This window comes from Anabas testudineus, chromosome 11 (assembly GCF_900324465.2).
Source record: "Anabas testudineus chromosome 11, fAnaTes1.2, whole genome shotgun sequence".
Taxonomy (NCBI): Eukaryota; Metazoa; Chordata; class Actinopteri; order Anabantiformes; family Anabantidae; genus Anabas; species Anabas testudineus.
The window spans coordinates 4,039,306-4,062,033 of record NC_046620.1 but is presented as its reverse complement, the minus strand read 5'-3'; the positions used below and the strand labels follow the sequence as shown (position 1 = coordinate 4,062,033).

The 22,728-nt window shown below is 39.9% G+C and overlaps 1 protein-coding gene across 1 annotated transcript; it reads right to left on the bottom strand.

Annotated features, from left to right (window-relative positions):
* Positions 1–7,120: 7,120 nt before the first annotated feature.
* On the bottom strand, positions 7,121–22,512 carry LOC113153625. Its single transcript, XM_026347308.1, has 10 exons — positions 22,340–22,512; positions 17,869–17,930; positions 17,482–17,502; positions 17,027–17,338; positions 16,762–16,849; positions 16,205–16,431; positions 15,409–15,696; positions 15,071–15,249; positions 9,569–9,661; positions 7,121–8,388 (listed from the first exon to the last, which is right to left on the bottom strand). The coding sequence occupies exons 2-10, from the start codon at positions 17,912–17,914 to the stop codon at positions 7,942–7,944; spliced, it is 1,701 nt and encodes a 566-aa protein (XP_026203093.1). The 5' UTR covers positions 17,915–17,930; positions 22,340–22,512; the 3' UTR covers positions 7,121–7,941.
* Between the last annotated feature and the right edge of the window lie 216 nt (positions 22,513–22,728).

Below are 22,728 nucleotides of genomic sequence, written 5' to 3'. Positions count from 1 at the left end.
GTTATATTACTATAGATGAAACAGCATTAAAACTGTTTATTATGCAGAATGACTTCTCGAGTTATGGGAAATATTAATATAAATATAATCTGACAGCTGGTTCATCCATAAAATTATATCATAACTTACTGTTTTAGCTAGAATCTGCATTTGAATAGGAAGTAAATAAAAGAATTTATCTCTGAACTGTAGTAAAAGTGACAAAACAGTTCAAGTAAAGAGTAAATGTATTTTAGGATAACGATATCCATTATGTCCAACCTATCGTTATTTACAGAGAGTGTAGAAAGACACTGATGGAAGCTGTAGAGAATCACTGATTCATCACATACAAAACGACATCGTGTTTATTTGGCTATCACAAAATGTATTGTCTCATTCTCCCAGTAATTATTCTATAGCTGACTGAACAAACGCCTGTCATGTTTCTATATTGTTCCTCATTTATCTTCTTCTTTTATTGCCCCCCAGTATATTTACTTTTGTAGTTGAATGCACAAGACGTATTTTCACTTCTATGCAGTTCTTGCTGCAATAAAAAGTGGAGGAACAGGACCAACAGGAGAAGTACAGTAACCCAAATACAAGGTTTACATAACAGATGCACAGAGCGTCATTAGAGATGAAAGAAATAGTGCACTTAGATCATTTACTTAGGTAAAAGCAGAATTATTTCAGTGTAGTAAATGTTCTAAGTGCTTATTATTGGAAATAATAATAAACTAATAATCTATAATATAGCTAGTGAGTAAGCTGACTAGTACAAAGTTCAATACAGTATTTTCCTCTGAAATGCAGTAAAATAGTAAGAGGCCAAAAGGCAGTGGCACAGAAACAGAAACAGAAAGTCTGTGTTGAAAGTTCATTTAATTGAAATTCATCCATCAAATAAAAGAGAGAAGCTTTACAAAAGTCTGTGCACAATGCCACAAGGTTTTATACAGTACCAGTATATAGATAATAAGGAATTTATCCTTCAAGCAAACAAAGATGTGGTTGCTTTTTCATGTCAATGTGGTGAAGTATTATTGTTATTAAAGTCAATGATTACCTAGCTTTGGAGAAAAACCAAATGGAATCTGAACTCTTTGATATGAAGCATGTGTTTTCCTTTAAAAGGGAAAGTAAAAGCAAGTGCATGAAGATAAATCAGTGACCAGACCACGTGAAACATAAAGTCTTCTGTGTTCCTAGACTGAAAACACGCTGCCATGTTTTAATGTTTCTCATCACTTTATTCTTTGGAATTACAGAGAACAGCAGATGAACAGTGGAGTGAATATAGCAGAACTGAGAAAACATGTTATTAAAATCTCCCTCTACCCACGAACAGATCAGCACTTCTGCTCTAAGAGGCTTTGTGAATAGAAATGTGTAATGAAACAGAAAACGTCAGAGCGAGGTCGAGTGACAGAAAGTGAAATCCTTTCAGAAAGGATGAGCACTGATTGCCTGAACCTTCACTGTTATTATTCCAACAAGTGCACGCTGGAATCTAAAGGCGGCATTTCACCCTGATACACAGAAAAGAGGCTCATCAGTCTCCAAAATGGTGGATTTAAATATGAAAACAGACGTTTGTTTATCTAAGCAGGTGAGGTGCATCACTGGTTTTAAGGATATCATTTCATTAGGGTCCCACTTTGTTGAATCTCCTCTATTTTGACCATGTAATCAGATATTAAAATAAATTCCCTGTAAGTATGTGAAAATATGTGATAATTATTTGCTTCCTTGTGCAGTCGCACAGCGGGAAGAACTGGAAACCCTACCCATTTCTCCAGAAGAGTTACTGTTAGACTTGTAGTCAGACCTGTTATTTAGGTTATTTATAAAAATGTATTTTTGTTTCCACCTCCTTTTAAAAAAGATTTGGGTCACTTCATCACGTAAGTTGAATGTAGCCTTTATTGCACCATTATCATAATGTGAATTAAAATGAAATGAGTCCAGTGCAACAGTAACACTGACAATGACAATACTGCTGCTGCCTGAGTGATGAAACAATCAGACCTAATTTCACCTCCTGACTCTGTGGGATCACAAAACAAAAGCCATACTGAAATCAGGACAGTTGAATATGAATGGATCTACACAGACGGACCATGACATCAGGTATATTCACATATTGCATTCACCATGCCTCAGTGTAATGTTTAATCAGCATAACATTAAAATCTGGAATGCAAATGTTCAGACCAATGCACTGTATGTTGGCACTGAAACCTTTAAATAATCAGCTTCAAGGTTAAGAACTGAAGTGTCTGCACAGCGTATCAGAGGTGAAGCTAAAGGAGAATACCGGTGAATAGAAAAACACTTATTTAATAGTATTTGTCAGAATATGTCCCCTAAAAAAATGCAAAAACTAAGATGAACGTGTTTAAAAAGACTGTTTTGTTTGTGTGGACCTTAATTTTGTTCCGTGAAATGAAAGAAACTCAACAAAGATATCATCAAATAAACATAAAAAACAAACTTTGACCAAACTGAGTTTCATTTTTCATATATTTTTCATGTATTGTACTTTTTATACTTCATGCTGTACAATAATAAATGGCCTCCACTGAAGGAACACAAGTGTCTTCTTGCAGCTGCGTACAGAACCCAACAAGAAGTAAAAACACCCTGATGGCGACCTTTTAAAAGACACCGGTATTCTCCTTTAACTATCACTCTCGGCTGAATGTCAGCAGTGAAAGGTGATCTTTAGTGTCACCAGGGCCAGACATTGACGACCATGTCAGGATGGCCTCAGGAGGCCCCAGCCATACAGAAAAGTGCAATTCCTATTATTACTATCATTATTAGCTATCAGCATCACGCCTGCTGTCCCGCAAGCAATCTACAGGTCAGCATGCTGCAGTTACACTAACTCTTGGTTATAAACTGGGACAGCAGATATAGGGTATAATATTAGAGTATGTAAGCACACTAGTAGCGAGAATAGTGGTTTTGGTGATAAATGATGCTACAAAAAGTTCTGTCTGTGAAACGCACTAAAGCATCTTCTGTATTTTGTCAACAAATCCAACTGGGATGATGCACATTTATCTCAAAGCACACACAGATATGAAAGTGATATATCGTTTTTAGGAACTGCTGTAAAAAAACATTCTCAAATGATCAAAGTATCATGATGTGGACAGATGTGTGACAGGGATAATCCACCTGATATGAAACTGAATTGAACTGTTACCTATAAAATCTTCTTTCTATAACATATCGTTCTCAAAGAATGAGCTTACAGTGACATAGATCACTGGTTTTCAATTATTTTTTTATGATTATCTGTTACGAAGCAAAGCTAAGACTAAATTGAATCAAAGTAAGAGCCACTGATTTGTACTGGAGAGAACTAGAGAGTGGAGTTGATATTCTGTGTTATAGCAAGTTTCCCAATCAGAGGTATTAGCAGACTCCCACACTGCTGACATCATTTCATGGTGTTTTATTATATCCTTTGGATTTATAGAAAATAGTAGATTAACAGAGTTGTGAATCTACCAGAACTGAAAGAACATTTTATTAAATCTCCTCTTGTCCACAAACGGATCAGCACTTCTGCTCCGAGAGGCTTTGTGAATAGCAGCTCTGATGTGTAATGAAAAAGAAAACATCAGCCTGAAGTTGAATGACAGAAAGTGAAATCCTTTCATAAAGCCGACGTCAGCCGCGACTGCCTGAACCTACAGTGTTATTATTCCAACAGGCACATGCTGAAACTCAAAGGTAGTCTTTCACCTTGAAAAGGTGTGCTGGAAAAAGAGGCTTTATAAGGTAACTTTAGACACAAAGGTAAGAAATCTGTTCAGAAAACCAGAGCTGTAGGTATGAAAGCAGCCTCACCAGCTCTACAGTACATCAAATTTAACTCATTTATTAGATTCTTGCTTCTTTATAAGTATTTATATAAACCAAACGGTGTGTAGATCATTTATCTTTCATATTAAATTAAAAATATTAGTTTAGTTTGGGGTATGAGGGGTATTAGTTGCAGTTTTTCACTCTCTTTCTATTTCTTGAGCTTGTACGATGAAGGACGTGCACATGCACAAGAGTGACAAAATACAAAGTCCTGCAGTACTAATGCTGTCGTAGCATTTAGCCACACAACACACCAAGTATCTTGCAATGCAGGGTTGCAAAACTTTCACAAGGAAGGAAATGCACTCAACACATTTGTTAGGATACATGCGAGGAGGAGGAGATATCATAGCTGCTAAAAAAGTTTAACATCACCAACTCACCATCATTTTATCACCAAAGAAGAACAGTTTCACCTCTCTGCTTTGTGAAAAGTCTTTAACTTAGTGATCTTAGGGTTGTGAAGGCTTGCGAAACACACACGACTTATACTATTTACACACACAGAGCACTAGAGCTGCTGCTCACACTATGAAAACACACAGTTAGTGTCTTAATGTAAAGCCACACAGGAAGACACCCACACCCCCAAAGGCCACAACAGGAAAAGAGGAAACATGCAAATTCTGTGATACTGTATATAATTTGTGGGTGTATCCTAAAATCCCAAACGCACCCCTGAGGCAGCTACAGACACTAAATCCCGCTGAGGTGAGCTTTAATGAAAGGAAATCACCAACACGTGAACATGACATGAGTTGGACCGGAGAGTGTTCCCAGTTAATGGCGTACTCCAGCAGTGCATGCTAGTTGTATAGTGACAGCGAACTTGTGGTTAAAGGATTAATGCAGCGTCTTGATAAAATATTGCATAAGCCTTGCAGTAGGAAACATATTAGTATTTTCACACTATACACATGCAAATTACATATTTTTATATGTACAGTAAAAAAAAAGGATGATGATATTAGAAATGTGCCATGTTTAATTCCTCGTCCTGCTTTGTGTTGTGAGTTTAATGTTTCAGTGCCATTTTATCATTAATATTGCTTAGTTGATTTCTCAGTCGCCCATCTAACCTTCCTATCAGAGTTTATTTGAACCAGCCTGATATTTACATCTTTCACACAGTCATTCAGTTTTTAGGATCCTCGTTGTTGCCGTTTTTTATACAGTATCTGATTAAGTTGAGAAATCCCTGCACGAGCAAAAGCACTGTCTACAAAATCAATAATTTAATTATGTGTAAGTAGAGTGCAAGTTATTTGACACACTCCCAATGCCCAAGACATTTACCTGTTTGTTTGTTTGTTTGTTTGTTTGTTTTTCTTTGTTTTACTACATTTTATTTACAATAGCTGCTACTTTTTTTATGAACATGCACCTTTTTCTTTGTTCAAATAGATAAATGTTGTGCTTTACTTTGTCACATACACCAAACACAAGTGTCTGTCTGCTTTTAGTAACCTGCAAAGATTGAGGTCGTAAATCTTTCAGGTGTCTCAGGTTGACATCAATTCAGTTGCAGCGTGAGGTAGCCATCCTGCTAACAGCTGTCAACAGCAACAATCACAGTGACATCTCAACGGGATCCTTGGGACACTGGAGTCTTGTTATGATGAAAATCACTGTGGCTTGGTGCGTTTTTAGAAAGAGAAGCATGTGACTGATGTTGACAAAGAGTCTGCTCCAATGAAGGTGTAAAGGTGCAGCGCTCTTAAAGTGTGCACAGGATCTTAGTAAGACAGGAAGACACGGACTGGCCCTGTGGAGGAAAGGGCGTGTTCGAACAGTTTCCTCAGCAGTGTGAGGAGCTGCTGTCTCGACAACTGCGACATGTCCTCGGTGTAAAATCAGCTTTGTGTGACCCGGATTAGCCAACAGGCTTCTTCTACAGCAAGGACATGGAACTAATTACTGAAAAGCAGTTGTTAGGATGGTTGGAGCTTAATCTAATCCACTCTAACCATGCTTCTCTTTAAATGCGTTTGAACTTGGTACTCTCTCGTCTGTTTGTGTGTTTTGTTCCTTTATTCTCCTACAAAATGTGTTGATTGATGTTTTGTGTGTACTTAAATGAGCCACTGCTGATTTATACAGATCTCCAAGGATGTTACCCATTTAGAAGCCACCTGACTACTTTACCACAGCCTATGATGCTCTAGGTGTCCTTTATAACCTTTTGAATGCATGTGAGCTGTCTACAGTAAAAGAAGAATCTGCAGAATGAACAACCAGTCACTGGAAATTGAATGCCCTTGAATTAAAAAGAGGCATACCCTGGCTAAAGAGCTGCAGAATACTGTACATTTAAACTGAAGGTGTTGTAAACATATGACCTTACTCTGCACTACACCCTACATCACTGCTATATTCAATAGTATTTCAGTGTCACTGAATTGTTTGGTGCGATTGGATTCATTGAGCACCAGCAGCAAACGTGTGAACTCGCTTTACTTTGACCATTAATTCGGGGCTCTCGTACTTCTTTTTCATTTCCTTTTTTACGTGGGCTGAATGGACTCGTGGCTCCATGCAGGGCGCTGAATAATATTGTTAGTTGCTTTGTATGAAGCTCCCCCAGCACACACACACACACACCCATACACTCACAGACACCTCATAATCGCTTATTCAGTCTCATTCCGTTGCGGCTGCAGGCTGCGTTGTTATCACAGATTGATCCAAATGCGTCTTTCCAGTCACTTCATTTTGGCAAACAACTGGGCTACAATAATAGGAGCTCTGTGAGATGGATGGGGGCCTTAGATGAAAATGGGAGGCTTTAAATCATGCAAGTCGTTTATCTGTTCCCCGAATAGTTCCCTGCTCCATCTCTGTCGTTTCTTTTATCATCACTTTTCACTCTGTGGTGTCCGTGAATCGGTCCATCTGTAAAAAAGACCAAGAATCCAATTACGCTCTCGGGAGCTGTTCCAAAAGTCCCACAAGTGTTGCACAGTTCTCCCCCATATTTAGTTTTGTTCTCACTGGGCTTGTGACAACTCTACTGGGAACAATAATAAAAGAAAAGGTTCTTTTTCTACAGTTAGTTGTTGTTCTTGTTTTTTTTCTGGCATTTATCATTAGTGTGGATGAAACGTGGGGAATGTTGTGACTGGTTTCTTCAGATGATTCCTTCAAAGTCGGCAGATTTAACGCCCAAGATACAAGAAAAAGGAAAAACAACCACCAGCGCTCTCAGAGGAGTGGCGATGTTCAATCTAGTTGAGCTTGTTTCCCTTTGCAGGTTGTTTAGAAGGAAGGTAACGACGAGTGAGTTCAGTCTGAGAGGAGGAGAAGCTTCCTGTCATGCTCGTACTTTTAATAATAGTCTGTGAGTGGGTGGGATGAAATACGATCATCGCAGTGTTGTCTGATGTCGTGAGAGCAGACAAAAGTGCTGTCAGAGGCAACACATTGAGATTCACCTCAAAAGGGGAAAAGTGCTTTGCCGTTATTGTTAGTAGCCTTGTCTTGGAAAATAACATGTGATTCTCAAAGAGCACTGACTCCACCTGTCATATTGTCAAATTCATGTAATTCTTTTTTTAACAGCCTCTTTACAGTGAGCGAAAATCATTAGATCCTGTTTTGTGTGTTTTCCAAAAAGTGCTAAGAGTATAACACCCTCTCACATCATCATAAGTTCTTTTTGAGCCTGTGCATCTTTGGGCTGTTGCAGCTTGCATGCAGTCATTCTACTCTAACATCAACATTTTCCTGTAGATCTGAACTACGACATCTACTTTAATTGAAATGCATGCAATTTCCATATGCACAGAATTGCTTTGTTCTACTTTGGAGAATACACTTTCACATCTCATTTCTCAGTGCATAGTGCATAAAATTTATATTTGTGCATTTAGTGGAACTGCCTTTTTATTATTTAGTTCTAGGCTACACTGACATCCCGATTCAAGCATTAATATGTTGTCTGTGATGTTTCAAATGCAGTGATCATGGATTTTGTGGTGAGTAGATATGGTAAGGTTCTCAGAAACAGAGAGCCAGATGGTGGTGAATGTCATTACTGTATAATGAGCTAAAAAACAAAGCACCCGGTGCATCCTCTCAGGTGCTCTGAGCAGATTCTTCTTTCTGCCCAGCTTCTCCGTTCTCAGCCCCTTCCTCGGTCTTGGCTGAATCTGACCCAGCGGTGCCCCTGGAGGCCATTCCCGGTGATGCAGCGCTGTGCAGGCTGCCTACCGGGGTGGCTGCTTCAAGGGAGCGAGGATTGGAGGCAGGGCTGGCGCTCGCAACAGAATCAGGGGTCCGGCTGGCGCTGAGCTCTCCGTCGGGGACCACGGTGGCCTCCAAGCTGTCAGAGTGAACTCCGTCTGCCACAGCCGTAGGAAACATAGCATTCAGGAGGGGTTTGTGAGAGGCATAGGTCAATGCAGCATCAGTGTCGCTGTCCAACGGGAGGCCAGAGGTGCACTCCGCTCCAGAATCACTCATCTCAAGAAAGTTGTCTGAAGACAGAGCCTGGTAACGGCCTGGTTTGGACACTTCGAGGCCCTGTGGGGAAAGAAGGAGGTGTGGAAGGATAGAGAAGGAGAGATGAAAGGATAGAGGAGAAGGTTAAAAAAGAGGAAGTCAATGGAGATAAAAGGAATGGGTAATATGAGGTTAAGGAGCACCAAGAAATACAAAAGAAGAAGAGGAGGGGGCAGGAGGAGGTTTGATAAAGAGAAGCAATGATGATGAGAAATAACAAATCCAAAAAGAAGGTTGAGTAGGTGGTAAAGTACAGGGGAGGTACAAGGCAAGAGAGAAGAAAAGGATGATGTACAAAATGTATTCCCTCAGCAGAAGGCAGGAGATGGAGGAGGGAGGAGATGGAGGAGAGAGGAAGAAAAGGAAAGAAGTAAAAATTGAGGTCAGCGAAAAAGCAACATGAATAATGTATGCACATGTTTCTAGGACCATATTTATAGATTTACCTTCTACTGCCATGCTGCCACACTACCTATTCTCCGAGTTACATGGAGAAAATCCACATCCATGAATAAATAATGTGCAACAATGGATTTAGGTATGTTAAAAATCAATCGTACGGAGGCCTTATACTGTGAAATGTAGGTTATGGACGAGAGGCGTCAACCAAAAAGGTCATAAATCACAGTAGCTGCACTTCTAAAGTCAAGCAGGAGGTGCAGTTATCCTTCCTGAGTTCAAAGATTAAACTTGAAATCACCTGCTTCCTAATAAAATATGACCAATTAAAAGCTCTGAGACACCTGGATAATGTTGGACGATCGAATTTGAAAAACGCTGTGGTTTTATCCTGAGCTTCCATGTTACAATGAACATAAAACCTGCAGAAGCTCTAATCAATCATCCCAACTCACTGAACTTTACTTTCTTCATTCTGCTTATTTCAGGTCTGTTTCATAAACTTTAATCTAATCTGTTCCACTGCAGAGAGTCGTATATAAGGTCGATTGCCTTTTAATTACACTTGGCACCGAGGTGACATTATACAGCAGGTAGTTTCTGCCAAGCAATCTCTAATACAGTGATGGGTAATGATCTTTGTGTGTTAAATCTGTTTTCTACTAAATGAAAAGTTCTCCAGCAAATAGCACTGTTGTATTATGTCCACAGCAATTCAAACTCTGGACATTACCCACTGTTATTTAATATGATGTTATAGAAATTATTGATTATAGCTTTTTCTTTTGTGAAAACCACTGACCTTGATGGTGACCTCTGTGCGCTCTGAAGGTTTATCACTCACAGACTGAGTTATAGATTCCTCAGTGAACCTGGTGTAAGCATCATGGACCACCTGTTAACAAACACATGCACACAAAGAAAGACACACAAACGCATGCAGGAGACAGTTGTCAAAAAGTGGTCACAACAAGATAACGTCCCAGCAACTGTGCTACTGCGTCAACAGTACATAGGCGCTGCTGGAGAGGACAACAACACACACAGTGAGGACATTTAACTGAACACAAAGCTCCTAAATACAGATATTGAACAGGACGCTTGTGTGAAAATACAAGCTGTTCGATTTGTCTTCACGGTGCGGCTGGAGGCTGAGAGGAAACAGCCAAATGGACGGTTATTTTCCAAAAATGCTGGTGTCCTTGAACTGCAGGAGAGACGGTGTGATGGGAGTTGAAAGACAAATGGAGGCAAGATGCCGAAGGTTTGAAGGGAAACAATGAGAGAGGAGGACAAAGATGGATGAGATGGATATGTTGAAAGAGAGGTGGAGCAGCTTGGAGAAAAAATGGTAGTGGACAGAGACAGGTTGGAGAGAATGGGGTTAAGAGATAAAGTAAAAACGAGGACCTGACTTTATCTCTTATCTCCACAAGAAAAACTGGGTTTCCTACTCTACAGTAGTCCACCTGTTGTTATTGTACTGTAGTTTGGTTCATTACTGTGTGGGGGTCCAGTATTTATTAAGTTCTCAGTTCTTCTAAAGGTCCAGTTGTCTTGTTCTTCATAGTGTTTTCTTCAACTCCACCTATATTACTGTAAAGTACTGTATGAGTAAACACTGTGTTATATTATTTGTAAAATGTAATATATGTTAAACAGATACAGTTATGTTGGCTAAAAATAGATAAAAGTAGATAAAAACAAAGTAAAAATACAGTAAGTCTGAATAAAAATTGTTTGTGTGTTTGCAAGTAGCACTACAGCAAATCATCCTCTGATGGAGAGAAAGTGCAAGATAGGTGATAAAGAAAGAGGAAAAGAGGGAAAAGAGGATGATACCGAAGTGGAAACTGAGAAACAAAGAGTGTCAGTGGGAAAAAGCAAGAAAGTGAGACACAAGAGACTGAAGGTGAAAGACCGAGAGAAGAAAGTAGAAGTAATGAGGCAGGTGATACAGAAGAAGAGCACTGGAGGGAAATGATAGGTGACGTGGTGAGACATGAAGGTGGAGACAGGGTCAGGTGGAGAGCTATGATTGATCTGAGTTTCATGTCGGTCTCTTGGGTCAAGTTCTGAAAGGCCGACAGCATCCTCTCTGACATGTAGTCTGTGTTCTCAGATCTACGGGGAAATCCATAACACATCAGAGCGACCGACATCAAGGGCAACTGGCATCATCTCAACCTCCACTGTCAACACATAAACACACATTAATGCCCCCGACACGTCCACACACGAGGATTTAAAAGCACATTATGAGGATTTGTACCATTATGTTGCTTTAAAAGCACTTTCACAAACATCAAGACACACGATTACACACACATACAAAACTGCACACAATAAAGTAAAAGGAGAACAAACTGCTGCTTTAACATTTAGCCCTCAGTGATCAGCAGTCAGGTCAGTACCTACTAACATTACTATGCCTGCGATCTTCAGTATTTTAACTAAGAAATAAAATAAGTGAGTTTAGCACAAATAAAATAAGTTATAAATACAAAATGAGCTTTTTGCTGCTCAATTAAGGAGAAAATTGCAGCTACCATAGTGAATATTATAAAACTATTAAATAAGCTAATACAAAGTTAACAAGTGTGTGTTCAGCAACATGTGTCTAACGACGCCGGTGTTGATCTATTGATCACTACAATGATTGATTAATTACTGTAATATTTCATACAGACACTTGTGATGGATGACTTTAGTGATTTCATGATTTATTGTCACCTGAGGGTCAGAGTTCTCACAAATAGTTGACTTTTCCTGTAGCGCCACCATGAGGTTACAATTACTATAACTTTACCGTTACAGTGCAGATGATAACAGACCCCACATCTCTCCAACTGGACCTGACAGCTGTTATTTTACTGTCTCTGCTGTGCATGAACCAACACGCCACCACTACCCACAGCCCTCTGCTTCGTTTTAATGTAAGTTAAACTTCAGTTTGTCTTCGTCCTTTACAAACAAAATTATCCATAAAACTCCTAATTAAATAGTTGCCTTTATGACCTCTGACATTTGGGAATAAATGTAAAAACAACATGAGAATCTGTCACGTATTCATCTGTTGCTTTGCATCAGTTAAGATTAAAATATGAACACATAACACTTAATACACAGAAACATAAACAAAACACTGACAGGACGCACACAGACCTTCTGGGCAGGTAGTTGATTATACAGTGACGATTCACTTGAGAAAGGTTTGTAATAAATCTACTGTACATCAAGGAAGCTTTAATCACTACAGTACACACACCACACACGATACCAGCACCGATACTCTCACACACTTCACACAGGATATTATATAAAACAACACTGAAGCATGTGTGCATGTATGTGCACTTAACTACAGCAGCTGCATCAACACGTACTGTGTGTTAAATACAGCAGTGAAGCTCTAAATGTCCACGGTTATCACAACCAGGACGTTTATGAGTAACTGCAGTGCAGTAGTTTCTCAGCAGCGAGGGAAAGAAGAACAGAACGAAGGAGGAAGAGCGAGAGCGAAGGAAATGAGGTAGGAGTGTTTCACTAATGTAGGAAAGATAGAGCCGCACATTAGTGTGACTTACTCAGTTATCACTGCCCGGCTGAAGTTACACACAACAATACTGAGGAGATAAAACATCTCAACAGGTCATTTAGTCTCTAGACCGACTTTAAATCAACATTTCTTGAAGCTAATAAAAAGATTTATCTAAGAAATATTAGATACTGAGAGTAAATGTTGGATTAAATGACTTGTTATAAGAAGAACTTTTGCAACTTGCACCCTGACCTGGGTCCAAACTGTATCTTAAACTCTAGAAGATAGTTGTCAACACCACAGAAAGCACTTTTGACATAAACAGCGATCGCCCTCCTATTCAGTTCACTTACGTTTAATTATCTGTATCGATCTTGAAATCTAACCACCAGTAAGAAAGCAAACAAGCATGCAACATTGCAGAATGACTGCTGCAGTGGACTTTGCAAGTTTGAAGTCATGGTTTATATATATCATATATATCATTTATATATGTCATTCTTTTTTGCTGACTCATCTAAATATAAAATGGAAATAAAACCAGACGAAGTTAAAAACATCATCTTTGTTTTAAGTTCTCCTTCTGCCACTTCAAACTAAAATACTGTCAAATAATATATATTATTCTATATACTGTGGGATATTTATTCTCAGTCCCATGAAAATAAAACACATCTGAATCACAGAGACAGTTTGTCCCAAGTCGTGGTGCTAGATCCATCTAATTGACTTCAAGTCAAATTAGGTCTTCGATCAACTTCTGCTGGTTCATTTAGATTGATGACAGTTTCTGCTCCATGTCCAAACTGTATTTAGTTGAGTTGGTTCTCGTATCTTTATTGGATTTAAATCAGCACCACAGCTGAACGCACTTCTGAAACTGTCACCAATAATCTGTTCTCACAACACAAAGTTGATCCAGGAACTTATTTGCTACGGAAGCACATTTTTCTAGACACCAATATGAAGAAGGAAGAGTGAGGTGGTGGTGGGGGGGGGGGGGGAAGCCAGAACACAGTTCTCTCACCAAGAAGAGGCTCCGTGTGAAGCTGTTTAAAGTAAGAAGGAGAAACGCAACGCACAGGCAACGTTAGCGTTAGAGGGGCCAACAATCAGACAGAGCTCGTTAGTTCAAATAAAGAGAAGCGTTAGTTCAAATTCACTCAACACAGAAACTGGACAAACATTCATTTAGGTTCAGACGCCACATTCCTGGGTCTTAATTATTAAAAATAAAGACAAACGTACATATATTAACACATAACCGTGATGTGTAGGTCATTATGTCCCCACCTGTCCTGTTACAGGATGTTATGTTGAGTTTTACATACAGAACAAAGAGAGACGTCTGTGTTTTAATCTCATTTAGTTTATTTAGTTTAACTCATCCACTAATTGAATTAATGAGCAGTGAAATACTTTGTTTTATAAGAAGCTTATAAAGATAATTTAGTTTGATTGGTCTAAAACATGTGTTTAAACCAGTCCCACATGTTTTAACTCCGTCATAACGCTGTTTTGAGGACTGACGTGTTCTTAAATCCAACACTGAAGGTGTTTAATAAAACACTCATACAGTCGATCTGGGCGTATTTCTTCCATTATTTGTTCTTGTATTGAACAACTATCCCTCAGTGGTACAATCAATTTCTCAGCCTGGTGTTTTTAATAGCTGAGCCATCAGTTTCTAATGAGTTTTTAATTGGTCCATAAATTTTGTTGGTTGGGAATAAAAACCCTACTGGGAATTCTGGATGGATGGTCGAGTTGGATGAAGGGTTAAATGTCAACTCTCCTAAATTATCCACTCAGTCATTTAATCAGCAGTATTGAGCCGGTGAATGGAGGAGAGGAGATTTTAAATGGCCAAATAAAAAGCAATCATTGGTTTTTATTTTGTTTCTGTGTAGTCTCAGCATTACTGTAGAGATGCAGGTTTTAACTGGGGGGTTTATTCAGCATTGACATTTTAGAAATGAGAAACAATGACAGCCTCTTAAAAAGGCTGTTTGTTATCAAAACCTTTCAAATAGACGCACAAAACGGATTAACGATTAAAAATTATTATTATAATTAAACTGAGCATGTTTAAACAGTGGGTGCTACATCGAGTCTTTGTGTGATTAGGCTGCGTTTATCCACCAATCAAAGAGTCCTGTGCAGATTTAAAGCAACTCCAGGAGCTGGTTTGGGACATTATATACATGAATTCACATTTTATTCATGAACATTTACCTTTGTGTTTACACGTTTTACTGCTCCACCAGCAGCTTCAGCAACTTCATGTCCAAAATTACATTCTATGCAACTAAACTTCTACGGCAAGTACGTCCTATAGTAATAGTGTTCTCTAACCTAATCAGAACAATAAGCCATAAAACTATATTTAATAGTTTCTGTTTATATTTATATATCTGTTTTATATTGACTAATGGTCCTGGGGCAGATTTATGTAGCTTTAAAACTTGGAAACGTATTCTTCCCTGAGTTGTTCTCAGCTATGTTTAATTTGGCTGTAATCACTTGTGCCTGGTCCAGCGCTGTAGGGGAGGAAGTCGACCAGCTGACTCCCACTGCAGGCTTCGCCAACAATCACACACACACACACACACACACACACACACACACACACCTCACTCTTAACACACAACAAGCTCTAACTTGCCTCCAACGCCTGTTCCACTAAATCCTTGTCTTATTCCTAAAATAACTCTTCATTACAGAGAAATGCAGAGACATGTAAATGCACCAGGTGGGTGTTACCTGTCTGAAAGCCTCGCCATCTCCCTTGCCAGCCTGCTGAGCAATGAGCGTCAGCTTCTTGTTCTTTTCATTCCTCTTATGCACTTTATAGAGACAGGACAGCAGGCACACCAGCAGCATGAAGGCGATCAGGCTCAGCATGGAGAGGATGGCCACGGTCAGCGGAGGCAGCTTGTACGCTGAGAGCGAGATGAGGATGGAAGAGAGAAAAATAATAAGCTGCAGACATGTTGCTTCCAACTAGGGAGCATCTCTGTTCTGAATGTTCTTTGCTGTATGATGGAGTTAATCAGCTATTAGTTAATTAACATTTATTTAAATGTGTCTTTTTCTCTTACCGTCTACCTCGATGTAGACATGAGCCACAGGAAACCCAGCCAGGTCTGTCACTTTGAAGACACCCGTATCAGACACTTGGACTTTCTTCATGATGAGCTCTGAGCCCTCCACCGTCAGCCTGCCCTCCAGCATGGGGTCCAGTGGTGTCACTAGGACCCCCTGCTCCAGGATGACCCGGTCCTGATTGTCTGATTTGGGCCTGTAGACGATGTTGAGGTTGGCACGGTGCATGTAGAGTCTTATCTTCAGGTTTTCTCCGTAGGGGATGTGCTCGAAGTTCTGGTGCTCTGAGGGGGAAAAGTAGAAATATACTAATGCACAGTGTGTCTTTATGTCTAAATGCACATTAACATGATGAATATCACCTGCTACATATCAGCACTGTGACTGTTTGCAGGCTAATATTAGCATTTACCATGTCGTATTATTATATTTAATATTTAAAGCAGTAGTTGTTCTTTTTAGCACACAGAACCCAGTGTATGTCTATTTTATATCTGTTGTAATATTTTGTTCAATGACCTTCATTAAAGGATTTTTTTAATCTGTTCTTTTCTGCTGCTGCAGTCCAGTGTCCCTCCAGGCAGGTCTAACCTTATTTTACATACATTAAATAAAGACTTACAACCTTTTCTTAGAGCAGCGCATTAACAGTGAACACTGAGACTGTGCAGATAATGTATAACTTACATTTAAGATAAAAAATAAACATTAATACCTCTGGAAACATGATGATTACAGGCTTATATAAAAACACGTGGCTTGTTGCATTAACTGCCACGCATCACTCCTCACCTCTGACATTCAGACAGCTCCTTCCCTTGACGGCGCCCTGACGGTCCCTCACTGTGAAGCTCCCCTCGTCCGTCATCCTGACCGAGTGCAGCGTCACACGTTTGTCCGTCACACTGAGGCGTCCCACATATTCTTCTGCCGTCACTGTCGACATGTTGTACAGCAGAATGGGAGGAGGCTCTGTAACCGGGATTCCCTCCGTCTGATTGACCTGAGCCGGACTGGGCCTGCGAAGAGAAAAGAAGTGGAATTTGGAACTGCTGACTAGAAACACCTGTAGTAACATCACAGGATTAAATCCAACAACAGAACAACGGCTATTTCTATCCTACTAATTAATTTGTTGTTGTTTCATTTAACAGGGACTCGTACAGATAAACACTGTTAGAGTGGAGAAAACAATAAGACAGTAACTAGACAGAGCATCCACCGAATAATCTCTAGCCTGAATCCTTAGTTGGCTTTTAAAATTGGGTCAAAACAGCAAAACAATCTGGTATCAACATATCTCCATGTTGAATTCAGATTACTGAATTGTTTTAGTTTTTTGATGATACCTGAACTCGAGGACAATGGGGCTGTCGGCTGGGTTCAGATGCATGTAGTAGCTTTCTCCATACTTTACCACTTGTTCCACAGAACAGTCTGATCAATAAAGCAAGAAAAAACAAAATCCAGAACTTTAAGTTTAAATTCTCAGACTTTAACAGAGGTTTCTATATAGAAATAATATTAATAATAATAATAATAATAATAATTTGCTTCTTGAATATATAATACTGAAACTATGTCTTTATTCAGGCAGAGGACAGCACGTCTTACCCCGAACAGTAAGTATGAGTCTCTTGATCACGGTGGAGTCATTCGTTTTCCTGACGACGTACATGCCCTCGTCCTCCTCCTTCACTTGCTGCAGCACCAGGTGGCCCTGAGTGTTGACGTAATAGCGTGGTCTCAAACCTTGGTGCGTCTGCACCACCTGGTCCTTTTGCACCACCTGACCCGCTTGCATCAGAACCACCTGATCAAATGACTGATTGGAGGGGATGAACACGACCTCGCTGACGTTCCCAGGCGGGACAGTGATGTCAATGTTCTCGCCAAAGTAGGCTACCCTGCGTTCGTCTTTGCGTGCTAGAAATAATCAAAATATTTTATTAGATATGAGAGACAACCACTTTCTCTTTATTTGAACATGGTCAAACTATTATTATTATTTTCTCATGCTTATAATCTCTTAGTCATAAAACACAATTCAAACTAGCATGTAATGTTACCTTTTGAAGATGCTAACACAGCTGTGAAAGAAAAGATAAAAGTTTATTTTAAAATAGAACTTTTTTGTGCTAATTCAAACAAAGTTCTCTGGATAAGTCAGAGTTCTTTAGTTCAAAGTGAAAAAACACAACGTCCCCAAAAAGTATGAAAGCTCTTGAAATGTAAATGTCCCAAATTATGGCAGCTAATAATAGACTGGATGTAAAGACAGGAAACAAAGCAAATGAGTGAAAATTAAATATATCACAAAATTATTTTGTTTCTTTTCTGTGGTTTTCATAGGATCAGTGTTAATCACTTAAAACTAATTTGGTTCCACAAGAAGTCTGTTGCAGCCATTCATTCATCCGCCCATCTCCCCAGTGACTGATTATATTTGTGCTTACCGGTGCAGAACAGGATGCCAAGCACTGCAGCCCTGATTACCTTCATGTTGAATAGTCAGCCTCTGCAAAAAAGACACCCACACACAACACACAACAAATTAAAAAGCTTATTATAGCACGATTATGGTTCCAAAGGATCAAAACAAGACGTTCTAAAAAGGGATATCTGCTATAATTACATCAAAATGGGTTTATTTTATTTGCCTTAATCGTGAGGTTAGCTCTGGTTCAGTGTTAAATTAAAATATCTGCAAGGTAGATTCATGCCAACTTCAATAAATGTCCTCAGGTTTTGAAGAAGCTCCCCCTCCTGCTCTGCACCACCTGCACTAAACAGCATTTTGCAAATTAGCCCTTCAAATACCTGTGGGAGAGAGCTGCCAACAGCCCCTGAAAAGAAATCTTTGTTGCTGCTTTAAAGTCAAACACACAATTAAGCCAAGCTCTATTGGTTGGTCATATAAATATGACTGAGTGTATGATGTTATGTATCTCTCTCTCCACTCATGACCACAAACTATGAACACGAAGACAAACTCTACCAGAGTGGAAGAGACTTAACATGCCAGAGTTGAGTGGTCATCCCTCGGGGACGATGAGATGGGCAGCAGCCAGAAGGCCTGAAGACACGCTGACCTTTTATCACTACTGCACTGGCTGGACTAAGCAGTGGTAGCACAGTTATTAAGGTGGGATAATTAGATGGAAAGGCAGTGACAGAGCTGGAAAGACGTGGAGATTTAAATGGAGAATAACGCCAGTAACAACTTAAGTACCTCCACTTCCTTTATAGAGCCTGAGAAACAGCAACAGGACCATAAAACAAATGAATATGTGCCACACGAGCAGCATCCTCGTGTAGATTTCCTCCATTTTATTGTTTCTCCTTTATACTTTCTCCTGCCACAAAACCTCAAATCAATCTCCAGTCATGCATTACGCCTTTTAAAATTCATCTGCTCAAAACAAACGGTGGAAATAGTTTTTTGCCACAAAATGTTCATGTTACTTGATTGTGTTTTTATTGAACATTAAAATTAATGCGAAAAAGGGAAACGAGAGAGAAAAAGGTTCCAAACTACATCAAGTCAAGTAAATGGACACTGGTGCAACCACTTTACAGAGCAATTCACTGTTCTCTCTGCAGCTCCGTGCACACAGGAGGTGGAGTCCAGTGTTTAAGCTGCTTTATAGACTCAAGAAAACAGACAACAACACAGAGAAGTAAAATATAAAGCAGATTTTTAAAGGAAGGGGGCATTTTGAAGAAGATGCTTTGTCAACGCAAGGCTCTTTACCATTTTAGCATTCTTTGGAGCAAGAACTGGTGTTTTTGACTCATATTCCTCACAGTAGAATGAAGTTAGAGCCTGTAGAGACAGGCTGACGTGTGTCTAAACAGTGTCATGTTTGAAAATCTCTACACATCCTGTATTCACATTGAATCTGTCAGATTTCTATCAACACTGACTATAGTTAAAGCTACAGTAAAATATATGTCCTGTAATGTGCATCAACACATAACAAAAAATAAGAAACTGCAAAACATAAAAGCAGAAATCACTGAAATTCTCGGACTGATTAGAAGCAAATCTGCACATCTGCGTATCTATGAGCTCGACAGTAATCTTACTGAAGCTTTTACATTAACTAAACAAACTATTCAAACAGACTATTTCACGTTTACTCAAATGATGTTCTAAAGATTTCATTCTGCAAAATGTTATAAAACATAAAGCAGGTTAAAGAGTTCTGCACCACACTCGTAGGACCAAGTTTTATTCCTGATGAGATTCAGGGCAGCATCATGGAATAGAGCAAATTACTGCAACTTCAGACTCGGAGAGAGAAAAATAAAAAGCCACTGAATTTCTGTCAGTTTCTTTCAGATGAGGGATTAGAGAACTATTTAAAGTAAAAAAGAAGAAGAAGAAGAAGAAGAAGAAAGCACATCAACGTTCGTTCTGCAAAGTCTTCAAAATTACACCCTAGAATTAAAGTGAGCAGAAAATTTGCTCAAGAGGCTCTTAGTCCTTCAGCAGAACATAGTAATCATAGCATATTTTCTAATCGCCACCCTGCGAAGCAGGTTTGAATTGTCTTGCTCTAATGTTAGCTTATTGCATTTGTGAGTGCTCGTGCTGCGGCGCTGCAAAGACGAAAATCACAGGGTTTGATTCTCTGATGGAGAGACCTATACATCTGATGAGAAAATGAAAGGCTGCTGCTGATTGTGTAAAGGTCAGAGCACATGTGCACATGAACAAAGTATTCAGTGAAGTATGCAGAGCTGGTCTGCACAAAGCCGTGCTTTCACCAAACTTCATACAAAAGTTCTACAGTTCTAAAGTCAGTAGCGGAAAACAACCAGAGTGAGTTCAAGGACTGGGAAATTTTTAATTCCTTCTACTCTGAGTATTTGTAATTCATGTTACTTCACTTTTAACGACAAATATTTTTGCTGAAATAGTGACCAGAAACCTTTAAAATAAAGATTTGACCCAGAGACCCCGTAAAAGCGGTTTCCCTCTTTAAACGGTTTCATTTAAAAAACATTTCTCCAGGTGTAAATTGTTCAAATTATCGACAATTTTCACAAACAACATGAGAAAAAAATTAAAAAACATGTGAAACATCTTTTCTTGGTACTTAGTACTACTTCCACTGCCTAACTATAGTCCATTTGAATAAAACAAACTTTAATCCAGCAGGTTTAAACTCAATAAAATCTTTGTATAAACGTTGCTTCGTCACAGTGGAGGTGCTGTAATTGAAGTTGAAATCCATGAAAGACTTCTGCTTCACCACTGGATGTCCTGGATAAAAGCCTCAGCTAATGAGCCTGGGATCCAGATGTAACCATTGTCCTTTTGCAGATGGACTGAAGCCTAAATGTGGTCACCACTCCACTCTCCCACCTCCTGTAACGACCAGTTCGATCAATCAAACTGAGGCGAGTGTGTGGGACACAACCAGAAACCTCTTTGGTGGTGAGAGTTGCGGAGGTTACATCTTTCAGGCTGATCTCATCCTCCTCCTCTGTCGTGACTGACACATTTAAGAGCCTTTTCCTCTCGTCTCTACACGAACCAGGCAGGCGGCAGCATCACAGCTCCATCCTCCTCTTGTTACACATCTATCTGTCTCATCTCTCTGCTTCCCTGAGTGCCCGACTCTTTCTTCCTGCTTGTGTTCTCACATGTCTTTCCTCAGCTGTCTTCTTTAATATGCTGCTCACTAATTCCTCTTAGACTGAGTCAGACTGATGACTAATATACCTGGCTGTATATTAAACATCTACAGTCACATGTCGTCCACAGCTGGACGACATGTGACAGTTTTAGTTACGATACTTAAGTAGAAAATCATCCACAACTGGCTCCAAGAGCTTCTGTTAATTTAATGTCATGTCTGAGCCATGAGTCTCTTTAAACTTGTGTTTTTATTAGTAAATCTTTGAATCTAACGATACTAAAGTCAATATCACCTTAAAAGTGAATCCCTGCAGTGGACTTGCCTATCCCCTACACTTCTCTGCACCTCTACCTGCACTCCTCCTCCTCCTGATCCCTTTACGCAGCCCATAAAGCCAAGAGAAGCTGCTGGTGCAGCCAAGGGTGTGTCGGAAACGGGGGCCTCCCCTGTCGGGGGATGCCCGGACGACAGATGGAGGAAAAATAAAAGCGAGAAGGCAAAATGGGCATGAATGATGAATGAAAGAGAAGTCGTGTTTGGATTTACTGCTACACTGGAAGGCCTGTCAATAATGTGATCAATAAATATAAAGCATGTATTCTGCTCCTGTCTCCACAAACATCAGAGCTCCTGAAATGTAGGATCAGCCTTCATTACATCCAGCTGGAGCAGCTCGGTTTATTGTCGCTGCAGTCAAACACACTAACTTACATGTCTTCTGTCTCTAACCATGACTTCGCTTTCATTTGTGCCATAGAGTCCCAGCACATTGCGCAACCATTTAAACCGGGATGGACCAGAATCTCCTCTTAATTCAGACGGTACATCCTGCAGACGGGACATGCTAAAGCAATGGGATCAAATCTTGTGTTAAAACCATCTAGTGTCGCAGAAAGATCCATGATTATTATAGAAGAAACCTAAAATCAGCACAAAGACACAGGAGGAGGAGGAATAATGTGTCACCACAGCGTTTATATCTGAGTCCAGTCAAACTGGATCGTTATTTCCCAGGTAATTCAGAAAGTTTCCCCTTCTCCTCCATGTCTGGAGCCCGTTAATTGTGTTATTATAGGGTGACGATGCCTGTAATAATTGCAGCCGTGTGCAGAGCGTGTTGTCGGGCTACACGCCCTGAATCCGACCGGGGGCCGCTCGGCCGCAAGAAAACAGTCTAAACTGCAGGATTTAACCCGCTACCTCCATGTTTAACGAAATACTGCAGAAATGAGTGCATTAGTTTAAGATACAGTTAGAATCGGAGCGTGGTAATTACCTTTGTCAAGCCTCGGATCCGACAGACTGGACTGGGAGGGGCTCCGGAGTGATGCCTGCTGAAAAGCCCCTTTTTTCCTTCATTAACCGGGTCCTCCCCTTCACCCCCAGCCCGGCAACAGCAGGATTCAATGGGCCAAATCGGGACTAGCTGAGGAGTTTCGGTTGATGTCGGGTCTGTGGATTATTGGAGGTCGGTGATGCTCGGGACGCTTCGGTAAAAGTCGTCAGTTCTGGCGCTCCGCAGTTTCCCCTCAGGTCTTCACAGCCCAGGACTCCTCCAGTCAGGTGTTCAAATATCTCTAACAGATCGTTTAAAGGAGGAAACAGTGGAGCTTGTGTTGTTTGGTCAGAGATGTAAAAGTTATATTATTAAAATAATTAAGGTGT